Here is a 14,446-nt window from a genome sequence, read left to right on the forward strand (position 1 = left end):
CACCATTCAGACCACAGCACTGTCACCCAACACCTGTGACGTGAGAACTCAGCACCATTCAGACCACAGCACTGTCGCCCAACACCTGTGATGTGAGAACACACACACCATTCAGACCACAGCACTGTCACCCAACACCTGTGACGTGAGAACTCAGCACCATTCAGACCACAGCACTGTCGCCCAACACCTGTGATGTGAGAACACACACACCATTCAGACCACAGCACTGTCACCCAACACCTGTGACGTGAGAACACACACACCATTCAGACCACAGCACTGTCACCCAACACCTGTGACGTGAGAACTCAGCACCATTCAGACCACAGCACTGTCGCCCAACACCTATGACGTGAGAACACACACCATTCAGACCACAGCACTGTCACCCAACACCTGTGACGTGAGAACACACACACCATTCAGACCACAGCACTGTCGCCCAACACCTGTGATGTGAGAACACACACACCATTCAGACCACAGCACTGTCGCCCAACACCTGTGACGTGAGAACACACACCATTCAGACCACAGCACTGTCACCCAACACCTGTGACGTGAGAACACACACCATTCAGACCACAGCACTGTCACCCAACACCTGTGACGTGAGAACACACACCATTCAGACCACAGCACTGTCGCCCAACACCTGTGACGTGAGAACACACACCATTCAGACCACAGCACTGTCGCCCAACACCTGTGACGTGAGAACTCAGCACCATTCAGTGGAGGCTGCACCTGCACCCCCAAGTGTGGGCCTGGGGGGAAGGGTGGAATGAGCTGTGACACGTCTTAAAGGAGGCCTGGGCTGTGCAGACAGGTAGACAGAGGGGTGCTCTAAGGGTGGGCCAAGTCCCAGAGGCAGGACCCCAGGCCAGTATAGCCCCCCAGGGAGAAAGAGCCGGAGAGGTGACAGAGGGCCTGCCACTGGGCCTGCAGGGTCAACCCCATGGGCTCAGCAGGAGTTCGTGTTCCTCTGGGAAGGGAGGGTCAGAGGACAAGGGATGCTGGCAGGTGTGCGCGGGAGGTGGGCCTCTCGCACTGCCCCGGGCTCCCGCGTCTCGACATTACCTCCCTCCATAGCACACAGGAAAGCAGTGGGCACGCTCTAACTCCCAGGAGACACCTGCACCCGCCCGCCCAAGCAGTACCGTCAGCCAGCCTGGGCGAGAGGGTCTCCAGGACGCGTTCATCCCAGGGCCGGATGCTGAGGCGCAGGTGGTCCAGTAGCTCGCCTCCCACAGGCCCCATGGCCAGAGCCGCTGGCTCCTGGATGGACTCCGGGCTCCTGCTTTCACAGCAGGGTGCCACGACCTCCGAGGTCACCTCAGCCGGGGACAAATTCAGACATGGCTGGGGCCTGTTACAGATGCCTGGGAGGGACACGCGAAATAGGCTATCAGGTGATTGTACGGGGCAGGGACCGTTCCGCCCCATCCACCCCCCTGCCCCACATCACAGAGGAGGCCAGCATGAGGAGACAGAGGCCAGTTACTACCTAAACACAGGGTGGGGGTGACGGGGTGGGGGTGATGGGGCTGGGGAGAGGGCGGGTGCCGTAACTGGGAGAAAGGTGCGGGGCTGTAAGGCTGGCAGACGGGAGCTCAGCTCCTAGCCTGGCCACTCCCTGGCTGTGAGGGCTTCATCTCCACATCTGGACTCATGAGGTTGGAAGGCGAGGATCATGGCTAACTCATAACAACCACACCACTAGTGGGGCCTGCATGCCGGGCCCTGAGCTAGCCACCTCGTCATCAGGCCTTACAGCAGCCATCCAAGAACTACCATTGTCAGCACTCTCAGCTGAGGAATCAGAAGCACAGAGAAGTTACGAGATTTGTCCAAAGCCACTCAGCTAGTAAATGGCAGAGCCAGGACCTGAAGGGAGGTCAAAGAGGACCTTTCGACTCCGTGGCCTTGACAGCAGGACGACCACGCACCTGCACCTGCACCTACACGTGTCAGGCCTGGCCGGGGCTGGGGCTCGGGCGGTACGGTGACGAAGGGGTGCCTGCTCTCGGGGTCTGGATGCTGGGTCAGGTAGGGAATTTCAGATTCCCACAGGCACACCGGGCTCAGCTCTGGCTTCCAGTCGCAGATTAGAAAGGCCCGGCGTGCTCCCTGATGCCTGCACCTCGCCGCCCAAGGTGACCTCCCATTTATGTTTCCCCTGGACCTTTCTGGGCCTCTGCTAGACATACTCCCCACCCTGGGAGAGGGCACGTCCCCTCAGGTAGGCATCACCCACGCAGGCCATACCCCTCAGGTGGGCCATCACCCACGCAGGCCTACCCCTCAGGTGGGACATCATCTCCTTGCCTTGCAACAGGGACCTCACCAGCTTTCCCGTCCTCCCAAGGCCCTAACCAGTGAGCAAAGGCCCCGGCTGCCCTGACCAACTGCTGAGGTTGGAGGCCACGACCTCATCCTTGGGTCTTCCTCTGCTGAATCCCCAGTTGCCCATCCCAGGTCTTACTCCCCTTCACACCACCATCACTGGCCTGACCCTGGCCGAGCCTCTAGCCACCTCACTGGCCTCCTGCTTGCTGGTATTAGCCTCTCTGCACTGCAGCCAAAAGGGCCTTCCAAAGTAGTCCTCTGACTCCCCTCGCTCCTGCTTCAGCAACCTTCAATGGCTCCCTACTGCTGCAGGATGCAAACCCTTCACTATGTTCACAAAGACCAGCCTGCCCGCCTTTCCATTTATTGTCATTCCTGTCCCCCTTTCTACATCTGTCTCCCAGTGTCCCCAACACTGCCACTCCAGCTACACAGCCTTTGTCCCACCCTGTCCTGCGGGTCTCACCTCCGTCCCCCTTGCTGAGAGCTCCCCTAATTCATACTGAAGTCCCCACATGGATTCACATCCAGCCTACTTCCCAGGCCTCGATGAGCCCTCCTGCATGAGCCTGCAGCACCCTGGGTCTCCCTTCAGCAAACCATCCTTCTGTTTACTTATCTGCTCACTTCTCCCGTGAGACTGTCAGCTCCACGCCCTGTCTGTTCCCTGCAGTGTCCCTAGTGCATAGCCAGTTGCATGGCACCAGCAGGTGCACAGCAAACAACCTCCACATAGAAAAACTCTCAGTCTCCTTGGTCTTGCCAGAAAGACTATCTGAAGGACAAACACATAGGCCAGCTCTTGGTAACAAAGTAACCAGCTCTAGATACGTGCAGCCTGTGGTCCCACTGCAGTGTTTCCAGACCCGACTCCTCCTGCCCTGCCTATCCAGGGTGACTCGAAGGCCCTGGTATGAACAATCTAGTCTAGGGAGTGAGACTCACCTGGGCTGGAGACGGCAACTCTGCTTCATGCGGAGCGCCATCCCAGAAACCCTGCGTAATTCCAGCCCTTGTCTGAGCAGAAAGAAAAGGAGGGGTGTGTGCCCAGAACCATGGCAGTTCCCAGTTCTGCCTCTCGGGGAGGGTGTGTGCTTCTTGGTTCACCTCTCCAAACCTGTTTCCCCCACTGTAAAATGGGGTGAAGAGTTCCTCTCCCACAGGGCTCACAAATAGGCTGAGCAAGACAGTAAGTGAAGGCCATGAGCCTTGGGCGATGGAACCAAGATAAATCGCCAGTTTAGCGACTGCTGCAGCTTGTTCAGGGCGCATCTGATCCTCGCCCTACATACCGTTCTCTTCCAAGAACCGGAAGGCATCCAAGTATCCTCGAAGGCATATCTCTCCGAGAACCTGTGAGCAAATCACACACACACGCTGCAGGGGCAGTTGGCACTCAGCATCACTGCAGGCCACAGGGCTCCCAACCCTGAGTCCCTGCGTGTCGCGTACAGCCATCTCGGGCTGAGCCAAGGGCTCTGGGCTCCCACAGGCTGTTTCCTGCAGGACTCAGTGAAGATGCCACGCAGGACAGCAGGTGCTGGTTTCTCTGGTCCCCCTTGGACCTGGGACAAGCCTCCATGCTTAACAATTCTGGGGCGTCTTCTAGTCTTTCCTGAGACAGCAGCTGCTGCTCTCGTTCTCATCTGCACATAACCACACAAGAAAGCCAGGGCAGGGACGCAGCCTTCCCCTCCCTCGGAGCTTGGACGGCTGCAGTGCATGGTCTGGACAGCCTTCCCTCTGGCACCTGCCAGGTGCCAGCAGCTGCTGTCCACAGCCAGGCAGGTCCTTCCTGTGTCCTAGCAGCAGGGCATTCTAAATGAACAGCGAACAGGAAGGTTGGGCCACCCAGTGCAGTGGTTCTTGACCACAGCTGCAAATGAGAACCATCCTGGTAACTAAAACATTGAACTCCAGTGCCACACCCTGTAACTATTAAATCACAGTCCCTAGGGGTCAGCAGGTGGCATGGAAGTTAAGGCAGCTGGATCCCACATAGCAGGCTGCATGGTTTGAGTCCTAGGCCCAGCAGCTTGAAAATCATGCCAGACGTGTGGGTGTATACCCAAAATCCAAAGAAGAAAATGGAGCAGAAGGGACTGTGGCATAGCCATACCCCCTGGGGGATGATTTCTTACTTTCCCTCTCTCTGGTGAATGCACACACCCTATAGCAAAACTGAAAAAAGAAAATAAGTAAAATAAAAATAAAGAAATAAACCACAGTCCCTGGAAGCGGGCTGAGAACTTCAGGTCTGTCAATCTGTTCCCAGGTGAGCCCCAGGGTCACTGCACTTCCGGGACAAGAGACTGCTCTGAGCTAACCGTCGGGGACACGGGCTGTGTGTAGAGAGCTGGTGTCTGCTGGCTGACGGGAAGCGGAAGGACAGCTGCATCCCAGGACAGCCCCGCGTGGGCACTCACCTTGAGATCTGGGGGGAACAGGGCCCTACACAGAAGGTAGGCGTTCCCCGAGCAGAGGCGCAGGCTGAGCTTGGTGACGTTCACGTGGAGGAAGTTCGTGGACTTGACTTTGGGGCAGATGTCGTGCTCCCCATAGAAGGGGGACACGGTGATGGTCGTTCTGGTGTCGAAGAAGGGGATGTTGTCACTCACTCCTCCATCCACGTACCGCTTGGAGGGGAGGAAAAGGACAGCTGCTGGCTCCAGGCCGGAGTTTAACATGTTCCCAGACTCCAGCCAGAAGCGTCTCAGAGCCACGCAGGCGCACACGGGGGAGGACAGCAGCTTCGGCATCGCTCCCTCGGCAAACCCTCACTGCACATTGCTGTGCCGGGCCAAGCTCTCCATCGGCGCTCAGGGCTGCTGTGTGCACTGCAGAGGTGCCTGGCATGTGAAGTCCTGCCAGGCAAGCACCCGTGGGTGTAACCATGTAACATACATAAAGGGGTCATATAAACTAGGGTTTCCCAGCACGGGGGCAGTGATATAAATCCTGCCCCAGAGGAGACAGGAGGCCATAGGTTCAAACCCTGGCCACTTGCTTCTTCAGAAATTTGGGACCAGATATTTAACCTGTGAATCTGTCTGCTCACACACTTTAACAATGAGAACCACACTTTGAGGGACTTTGGAGGCTTTAGTGAAGGGCCAGCCCCATGACCGAGTGGTTAAGGAGCCACATCCTACATGGCTGACCACAGTGCAAATCCCAGCCCTGGCAACTTGAAAACACACTTAGTATGCGCCCCAAATCCCGACCAGATGGAGAAATGGAGGAATCACGGTATGACAGTGGCCATGGGGCGGTTTTCCCCTGCCTGCTCCCACCCTCTGGGAAGCACATGTGCCCTCTGGCTTTTTTGTTGTTGTTTTTAAAGGACACAAAACAAAATAAAGTAAACACCTGCGTTAGGCCAGACTTACAGAGATTTTCCCCTTGGTCTAGAAAATATGTAACTATTATATTTTCCTCTAAGAATCAAATTCCACCATTCACAAGTAACAGATTCTTTTTAAAAAATTTTTGAGATGATTATTTATTTAATTTTATTTATTCATTCATTTATTCTATTTTAATCAAAGAAAGACAAAGAGAGAGGGAAAATGAGAAAGCAAGTCACTAGGTCCGGGACTCGAACTGTGGTCAGCCATGTGGAAGTATCCAGCACCTTAACCACCATGCCACCTGCTAACAGTCCCCAAGTAACAGTTTGTAAGCATCTTACATGTGAACTAGGTCACTGGGAAGCTTACTTTGGGCTTGCGTGCAGGTCCAACGAGCCGGCCAGGTTACCTTACGGTAGCAAGATGTGATTAATTACCCATGAAGTGTGACTCTTGCAGCGCAGGCAGCCTGATCTCGGGGGCAGCTGGGACCATGTCTGAAAGGCTCAAAGGCACAGGCCTACATCCAGACACGGTGCTGGGGGTCTCAGCCTGTCGAATGCCTGTGGCAGAAGTGTGTGAACAGGCTGTGAAGGGAACTGGGGACCAGCCCCAGCAGCTGCCACAGCAGACTTACCACACCTCTGAAGGAAGGCGGGATCAAGCCGCAGTAGAAAGGGATGAAGCAGGAACACAGCAGGGCCTGTGACGACAGAGCCAGTGAGCCACAGCCAGGACACGCTCCTCCACCCCACCCCACCTTGTTTTTGTTTTATTTTGTTTTTTTGCTACAGGGCACATGTGTGCACCAGAGACAAAGAGAGGGAAAGTGAGAAATCACCTCCCAGGGGTGGTCACACCACAGTACCTTCTGCTCTCATGATTCTGGGCACACACATACACACCCAGAATGACTCAAGCTGCCAGGCCCAGGAGCCTGCAGGGCTGACCATGTGGAATCCAGCCACCCTGACCTTCGTGCCATCTGCTGGCCTGACACTCTCCTAATCTCCCTGGTCCTCCAAATGAGCAGGGCAACAAATCTGAAAACGCTCTCTGCGAGTAGGTAAGCCGGTAACAGGTGGCATGAGCTGGCACACGCCTGCACTTCGGGCCCGTGGGACTCACAGTTGCACCAGCACCTTAGCTACACCATATGTGGTCCTCGACTCCCTGTGCTTGCTTACTGCAAGAGCCACATGGGCTCATCAGAGGGACCAGGGATAATGACTCACAGGACGGGACCAGACTGGTGCTTCTCAAATGCTGATATTTGTTAGGGCCATGCGGGACCCAGCACTTTAACTACCACACCACCTACTGGCCCCTGTTTTCTGTTTTTTTAATTGCTGTGGGATGTGTGTGGTTAACATCGAGGGGGGTTAGAAAGCACCCCTCAGTGGGGTCGTGGTCACACTGTAATCCTTTCTCCTTTCGTTAGGAGAGCTTATGGAAGCAGATTCTGGGCCCCTGCCTCGGGATTTCAATGCAACAGGTCAGCAGTGGGGCTGAGGCTGCAACCCAAAGCTCCTAGGGGCTGTAGGGGCCACCGGTCCCAGGAGGCACTGAGCAGACTGTGCCCAGAGCACTGCATAGGAGGCCCTGGTGATTCCTACAGACGACTGGTGCAGGCGGGAACATTCAGGGACTGGCCACTGAGATCCTTCCAGGAACAGAGCTAAGCAGAGGGTGAACTGGCTGCTCGGCTACTGGGCAGGTGTGCCAGGCTCTGCCTTGCACAGACCACCTAAGCCAAATCTGGTCACTCATTCAGGAAACTCTCAAGAAAAGCACCAGCCAAATCAAATGGCATTTTGATATGCAAATCACCATCTCTGTGCCAGACTCAGAACAGTCTTGAAGGAAGGGGTGTAATTATTAGACAATGAAACTGGGGACCAGCAGATAGTGCAATGGTTATGTTGCACTCCCAAGTATTCGACTGGGGTTCAAGTCCTGGACCCCGCGGCTTAAAACACACCAGGTACATGTGCGTGCATGCCCAAAATCCCGAGAGGAGAATGGAAGAGAAGGGATTTCAGTGTGGCCATCTCTCCAGGGGATGATTTCTCACTTTCTGTCTCTGTTTCTGTCTCTCTGGCAAGCACACGTGTCCTATAGCAAAAATATCTCTAAAACAAAGAAAATGGAAACTGTCCTGAAACACTCAAGGTTTAGGGATGTTATGGGACAAGCCGGCTTGATGGCCTAGTAGCTGAGAAAGCTAGATCTTACATGGCCAATTGCAGTTCAGATCTAAGCCCTGGTTGGTTGAAGAACACTCCAGGCACATGTGCATGCATGCTCAGAATCCCCACAGGACTAATACATGGAGAAAGGGTTACAGTGTGACCACGACCCCACCGAGGGATGCTTTCTACCCCCCTCTCTCTGGTAAGCACACATATCCTCCAGCAATTAAAAAAGAAAAAACAAAAAACAGGGGCCAGCAGGTGGCATGGTAGTTAAAGTGCTGGATCCCACATGGCCCACTGACTCTGCGGTCCAAGTCTTTGACTCAGTGGGTTGAGAAATATGCCGGGTGCATGTATGTGCATACCCAAAATCCTGACTTACTGGAAGAGAGGGAACTGTAGCATGTCCATCCCCCTTGGGGAGTAATTTCTCACTTTCTCTCTCTCTCTCTCTCTCTGGCAAGCACATCCACTCTACGACAAAAATCTAAAAGCAAACAAACAAAAAAACCAAAAACAAAATGGATTTTGGGCTATCCAGGTGGCCTGGTGGTTAAGGCTGCTGGATTCTATAAGGCCAAGTTGCGTGGTTCGAGGTCTGGACCGGGCAGCTTGAAAAATACATCAAGTGTACAAGTTTGTGTGTGCCCCAAATCCTAAGACAATGGAGAAGGGATTGTGGTGTAGCCACCCCCCTAGGGGATGAAGTGTCACTTCCCTCTCTCTCTTTCCTATGAGTACACATGTCCCAATGCAAAACCTTCAAAAAAAAGAAAAAGACAGACTGAACCAGCCGATGCACAGTAAGGCTCATGTCACTCACTCAGGTGCAGGGGAACTACACAGCCCTCCGCATCGCTTGCCAGCCCCAGACGAGCAAATTGCTTACATCCACAACTTCATCTTTGGAGTGAAAATCAGACACCAGCACGTTCTTCCCATCAGACACTCTGGTAAGCGAGATGCCTATTTTGCCAGAGATGAGCTGATGGACGTTGGCTGGGAGGTTTTCGTGGAGACCATCACGGAGGAACTGGTTCATATTGAAGGAAGGGTGGAGGATGCCGATGTTCCGCCTCCTGGCCTTCCGGGCGAGGTCCATGAGGATCTGCAGAATCTGGTCTGGGGGCGTAAGACAAATATGGAGAATGGAGTGCCCTGGAGATGAGCTTTGGCAAGACCAGAAACCAGAACACAGGGAAACTGCCAGCCTTCTGTGTCTACTGAGCTCTTGAAAGGTGGCTAGTCTGAACTGGGACGCAAAAACACGTCAGAGGGGCCAGCAGGGAGCATGGAGGGTAAGGTGGCTGGATCCCACATGGTCAACTGAGCGTTTTGAGTCCCAGACCTGGTGGCAGCTTGAAAAATATGCCAGGCACATGGGCATGCGTGCCCAAAATCTCAAGAGGAGAACGGAGGAAAAGGGATTTCAGTGTGGACATCCCCCGGGGGGTGATTTCTCTCCCTCTCTTTCTGGTAAGCATACACACCCTATAGCAAAATCTTAAAAAAGAAAGAAAGAAAGAAAGAAAGAAAGAAAGAAAGAAAGAAAGAAAGAAAGAAAGAAATTAGATTTCAAGGGCTTAGTATGAAATTCTTCATTAGAAATATTTTTATATTGATTAGATGTGAAATGATACTATTTAAGATATACTTGGCTCTGGGACCAGCAGTTAGCGTAATGGCTATGTAGCTGGACTCCCATGTAGTCAACCGCAGTTCAATTCCCAGACCCGGTGGCTTAAACTCACACCGGGCCCATGTGCGTGCGTGCCCAAGATCCCGAGAAGAGACTGGAGGAGAAGGGACTGCGGTGTGGCCATCCCCCCCGGGGGATGATTTCTTGCTTTCTGTCTCTCTGTCTCTCTCTGTCTGTCTGGCGAGCGCACGCGCCCTATAGCAAAAACGTCTCAAAAAAAAAAAAAAAAAAAAGACATACTGGGCTCAGTGGAATTCATTGCACTCGCACCTATTCCGTGTTTCAGTGAGGCTCCTGTGTGGCTTGCAGTGCATTTCTGCTAGACAGCACTGCTCCAGAACTAGCCTCCTGAGACCAGCAGATGGCGTAATGGTTATAGCCCACATAGTCGACCACAGTTCGAGGCCCAGACTCAGAGGACTTAAAACTCATGCCGAGCACGTGTGCATGTGTACCCAAGATCTCAAGAGAAGGAAGAATAGAGGAGAAGGGATTGTGGCATGGCCATCGCCCTTGGAGGGGGATTTTTCACTTTCTGTCACTCTGGCAAGCGTATGCACCCTATAGCAAAATACTCTCAAAAAAGAAAAAAGAAACAAGCCCACCACTTGCAGCAGCCCGGCCAAGTGTCCACAGAGTTGGAGGCCGGCACATGCAGCATGGTGCTCTGGCATGGACTGCAGGTCCTGGGACATGGGTGCAGGAGAAAGAAGGCAGGTTTGGGCCCCAGTGTGAATCCTGCTTCCACCCCTTTCTAGGGATGACCTCAGGCAGACACTTGGCCACCTAAGCCTGGGCCTTTTTGATGGAGGACAAGACTTACCTACCTTTTGGAGGCAAAGAGGCTTAGACAAATATAATCTGTAGGGTGCTCCATTCAGAAGAAGCTCCTAGGAAACCGGCCTCAGTCTTAAGCCTCTAATGCCAAGTGACCAGACAGCATAAGGCAGGCAGCCATGGTCCACCTGATCTGCTGCACTGGCATGGCCCCCTGGCTGGTCTGCACTGCTATGGCATGCAGGACCACCAAGCCCACCAGCCCGAGACCTGGCGCTAGCCATAAACCCAGTGACAGATAAAGAAAGACATGCGTCCACCTGCCCTGATCCAACTCTTACCTTCACTCACACCACTTCCTCTGCCAGTGGCCCTGCTGAGCCCAGCCAGCTGGAGTGGAATTGCAGGTGCTGGCGAGCTCTGCCAGTGTCTCCTGCCAGGTCAGCCTCTGCTTACAGGCAAGCGGAGCTGTGCCCAAGTCACAGCCCCTGAGACAGGAGGTCAGAGCCGGGTGCTCCAGAACACAGGGACTGGCTCCTACCAAAACCTCCACATCCACTTTCTAGAGACTCGGTGTCCCTCTCTTCCCCTGTCCTGCCAGGAACAGTCCCAGGCTGCCCTTGTCCTCCGCCTAGTTAGGAGGCCCTTCCACACTAGAATCGCAGGGCTTTGAATCTTGTCCCAACTCAACACTTGTCCACAGGGGCACCCACAGGCCACCTGGGGATATAAGATGCCACTGTCAGCACTGCTGAAGCCCAGAGAGGCCAGAGGCCATGCAACCAGTCTAACCCTGCTGTCGGCCCCACTCGTGCCCTTTGCTCTCTCCCCCTGACTGGGGAAAGCAGACAGTAGGCAGGCAGCCAGGGCGGCCTCTCTCCTAATCCCCACCTCCCAGTCAGCCCAGGGTCTGCTCATGATCCTACCCAATGACAGGGCTTCACCTAGGCAGGGGCTTCCTCACCACTGGGAACAAAGTCACTCCCTGCTGGCACGGGCAGGCAGGGCAGAGTCAACTACTCAGGAAGCCCAGTTAAACGGGGACTGATAAGGGGCATTACCTTCCTGTCTGGGACCTTAGGGTATTAATGGCTCCACGTGGCCACTTGTCCCTGGCCCCGCCCACTGGCTCAGGAAACATCCCCCAACACACACAAACACACACACACACACCTACACCTACGGCACTTTGGTCAGTGGGACTGACGCTGCACGCCAGTAGCTCAGGTTAGGAAGTAAGGAACCCTGCGTCCACGGGTACCTGGATGTGTAATTAGGACACGATTCAAATACATGGGATCTCACTTCCTACGGCTCTTAGCTGGGGGAAGGAGGGTAGGTCCAGAGGAGGCAGGGAAGATGTAACTGGGATATACAGGGGTCTACTCCAGCCCCCAGGGAGGGTTCCAAATACTGGAGAAGGGCGAGGAAACAAAGCCCCTGTCCACAGCCCACAACCCCTGCCCCAGTGGTCACGGCTCCAAAGCAGCTGCCCTGCCCCTTTGAGAGGTACCCACTAGCAGAGGGCAGGCGCCCACCCGGGACCCAGGCCAAAGTTGCACTCTTGGCCAGACCCAGGGCTTTGGGTTCTGGGCAGCTAAATCGCCCAGCTTCCCCAAGAGGAAACGCTGAGACCACAATCAACACTACGCTCCGCCCCCCGGGTCCCGATCCCTCCTCCACATCATTCCAGGGTGATTTGGCTCTCAGTTCCAAGCTGGTGGTTCCCTTCAAGCCCAGGCTCTGGGGTGGGGTTGGGGTGAGAATACGCCAGCATCCCCAGCATCCCCGACTCCGAAAGTCTCTGCTCCCGCTGGGACCTCCCGGGGTTCCTCATCCAGGAGGGCTGCTCCCGGCCGGTGCAGCACCACAGCTCACCCCGCCTCGCAGCGAAGGGCGAGAGGACACTGAGGCGCAGGCACCTGTCTGGGGCGGGGGCCTACGAATTGCTCCTCGCAGGTCTTCGTCCAACCTCGGCTCCTCCCCGCATCCGTACCCCCAGGGTCACCTGCTCCTCCGCCCAGGGGTCTCCTCCGCGCCGAGCCCGGCGGCTGCCCTTGACGCACCTAGCGGGATCCCGGAGAGGAAGGAGACACAGTGCAGCGCCCCGGCGGAGCAGCCGAAGAACATGCGGGCGTCGCGGAGGAGGTGCGGGGCGCGCTCGCTCAGGCAGTGGGTCGCCCCGACGTGGTAGAAGCCCAGGAAGCCGCAGCCGGCGAAGGACAGGCTCCAGCCGCGCTCGGGATCGTACATGACGGCGGTGGCGGGTTGGACCGTGCAGGTCCCGGGTTTGGGTCCGAGCACAGTCGGCAGCTGCTCGGTCTGCTGCTTTCAGGCGGGCCTCGGAGTAGCCGCGCGGCATTCCCGTCGTGACGTCAGCCGCGCCAGCCCCGCTTCCCTCGGACCATGCAAATAAGCCGGCGAGAGGACCAATGGGCGAGCAGGACGCCCGCCCCGTTCCCCCCCTGTCCTGGACTGGAGGCGAGGGGAGGGGAGGAGAGGAGAGCTGAGGATCAGCGCCGGGAATCCCGCCCGGGAGCCCGCACTCATCTCCGGAGAAAGCTTTCCCGAACTCCCTAAGACAACGGAAGTTCTGCAGAGAAACTGCTCCCTTTCATGTTCCTCTCCATCTAAGTCGGCAAGGGAGCCGCAGCGGGTGCTCGCTTCCGTCCTTCACAGCGGCGCGGACCAGCGTCTTTTGACACTCGGTTCCTTCTGTACTTGGGACAGCCGGCCTAAAGCAGCCACTGTCACCTAAAACAGGCAACAAACTGGTCTTCGCTTTGGTGTGCAGAATTTTGTATAATTTTCTTCAATTCGTGGCAAGTGATAGGATTTTTCATTTAATGATGATGACACGATGTTTCCATTTCAAAGTTTGTCTTAGTAAAACTTGTGAATGACAGGTGCTGGGGGTGAGGGTGGGTGGCAATGGCAGAACCAGGACATCTGGGAAGCTCAGTCTTGATTCCTGGTGCCCTGTCATAGCCAATCTGACTGCTTTAGAAAAATATAAATCAGGTGGCTTATAAACAACAAGCACTTGTTCCTGGCCGTTCTGGGGGCTGGAAAGAGCACATCCAAGGTGCCCGCAGACTCAGTGCCAGGTGAGGGGCAATTTCTCAAAGAGGGCACCTTCTCCCTGCATCCTCACATGGTGGGAGGGGTAAGGCAGCTCCTGCGGTATCTTTCCTGTTCGTTTGCTGTAGAGTAAGTACATTCTCTCACCAGAGGGAGACACAGAGAGAGAGAAAGTGGGAAATCATTTGGGGGGGGTGCAGAGCTGGCAATGGCCATCTCGATTTGGGGTATGCATACGCATACATCTGGCATGATTTTCAAGCTTCTGGGCCCAGGACTCGAATCACAATGTTGCCATGTGGGACCTATTGCCTTAACCTTCACGCTACCTGCAGGCCCTTGGGGTATCTTTTTTTTTTTTTTTTTTTTTCTCCTGCAGGCCCTTGGGGTTTCTTTTTTTTTTTTTTTTTTTTTTGAGAGGTTTTTGCTATAGGCGCGCTCACCGGAAAGACAGAGAGAGGCAGAGAGACAGAAAGCGAGAAATCACCCCCAGGAGGGATGGTCACGCTGCAATTCCTTCTCCTCCATTCTCCTCTTGGGATCTTGGGCACGCACGCACATGCGCATAGCGTGAGTTTAAGCCACCAGGTCTGGGACTCGAACCGTGGTTGACTACATGGGAGTCCAGCAACACAGCCATTATGCTAACTGCTGGTCCCTTGGGGTATCTTTTAAAAGAACACTAGTCCCATTCACGAAGGTTCCACCTCCATGTTTTAATTACTTCCCAAAGAATCCTACTACTTTATATCATCCTTGGGTGATATGAATTTTGGGGACACAAACATTCAGGTCAGAGCATGACCTTAGGGGATGCCTAAGATGTCCTTTGGCCCATATCTAGCACTGAACTGAGCATTTTTATAGCAGTCCATGCCAGGAGGTTCACCATTTGTCCAGAGTCCCGCAGCCAGAGAATCCTGGTCTTCTAAGCCGTCCTGCCCCCACTGGAGTGGACAGACGCTCCTTCCATGAGGCCTGTGCAGAATGCA

At 54.8% G+C, this 14,446-nt stretch overlaps 1 protein-coding gene and 1 long non-coding RNA gene across 2 annotated transcripts in view; both read right to left on the bottom strand.

The window, feature by feature from the left end:
• The window catches only part of LOC114008160 (uncharacterized), a 2,534-nt gene extending 1,377 nt beyond the window's left edge, over positions 1 to 1,157 (bottom strand). Inside the window, exon 1 of the long non-coding RNA XR_003549720.1 lies at positions 710 to 1,157. This is a non-coding gene — a long non-coding RNA (uncharacterized LOC114008160). The remainder of the gene's footprint in view (positions 1 to 709) is intronic.
• Positions 1 to 12,739, bottom strand: part of PNPLA3 (patatin like domain 3, 1-acylglycerol-3-phosphate O-acyltransferase) — a 24,541-nt gene extending 11,802 nt beyond the window's left edge. Inside the window, exons 1-6 of the mRNA XM_027772708.1 lie at positions 12,440 to 12,739; positions 8,787 to 9,019; positions 6,340 to 6,405; positions 4,779 to 4,988; positions 3,645 to 3,705; positions 1,164 to 1,385 (exon numbers count right to left, since the gene is read on the bottom strand). Of these exons, the coding sequence (XP_027628509.1) occupies positions 1,164 to 1,385; positions 3,645 to 3,705; positions 4,779 to 4,988; positions 6,340 to 6,405; positions 8,787 to 9,019; positions 12,440 to 12,626 (979 nt within the window). The 5' untranslated portion in view covers positions 12,627 to 12,739. The remainder of the gene's footprint in view (positions 1 to 1,163; positions 1,386 to 3,644; positions 3,706 to 4,778; positions 4,989 to 6,339; positions 6,406 to 8,786; positions 9,020 to 12,439) is intronic.
• Between the last annotated feature and the right edge of the window lie 1,707 nt (positions 12,740 to 14,446).

The sequence above is a fragment of the Tupaia chinensis genome, unplaced genomic scaffold (assembly GCF_000334495.1).
Source record: "Tupaia chinensis unplaced genomic scaffold, TupChi_1.0 Scaffold000294_1, whole genome shotgun sequence".
NCBI classification, from domain to species: domain Eukaryota; kingdom Metazoa; phylum Chordata; class Mammalia; order Scandentia; family Tupaiidae; genus Tupaia; species Tupaia belangeri.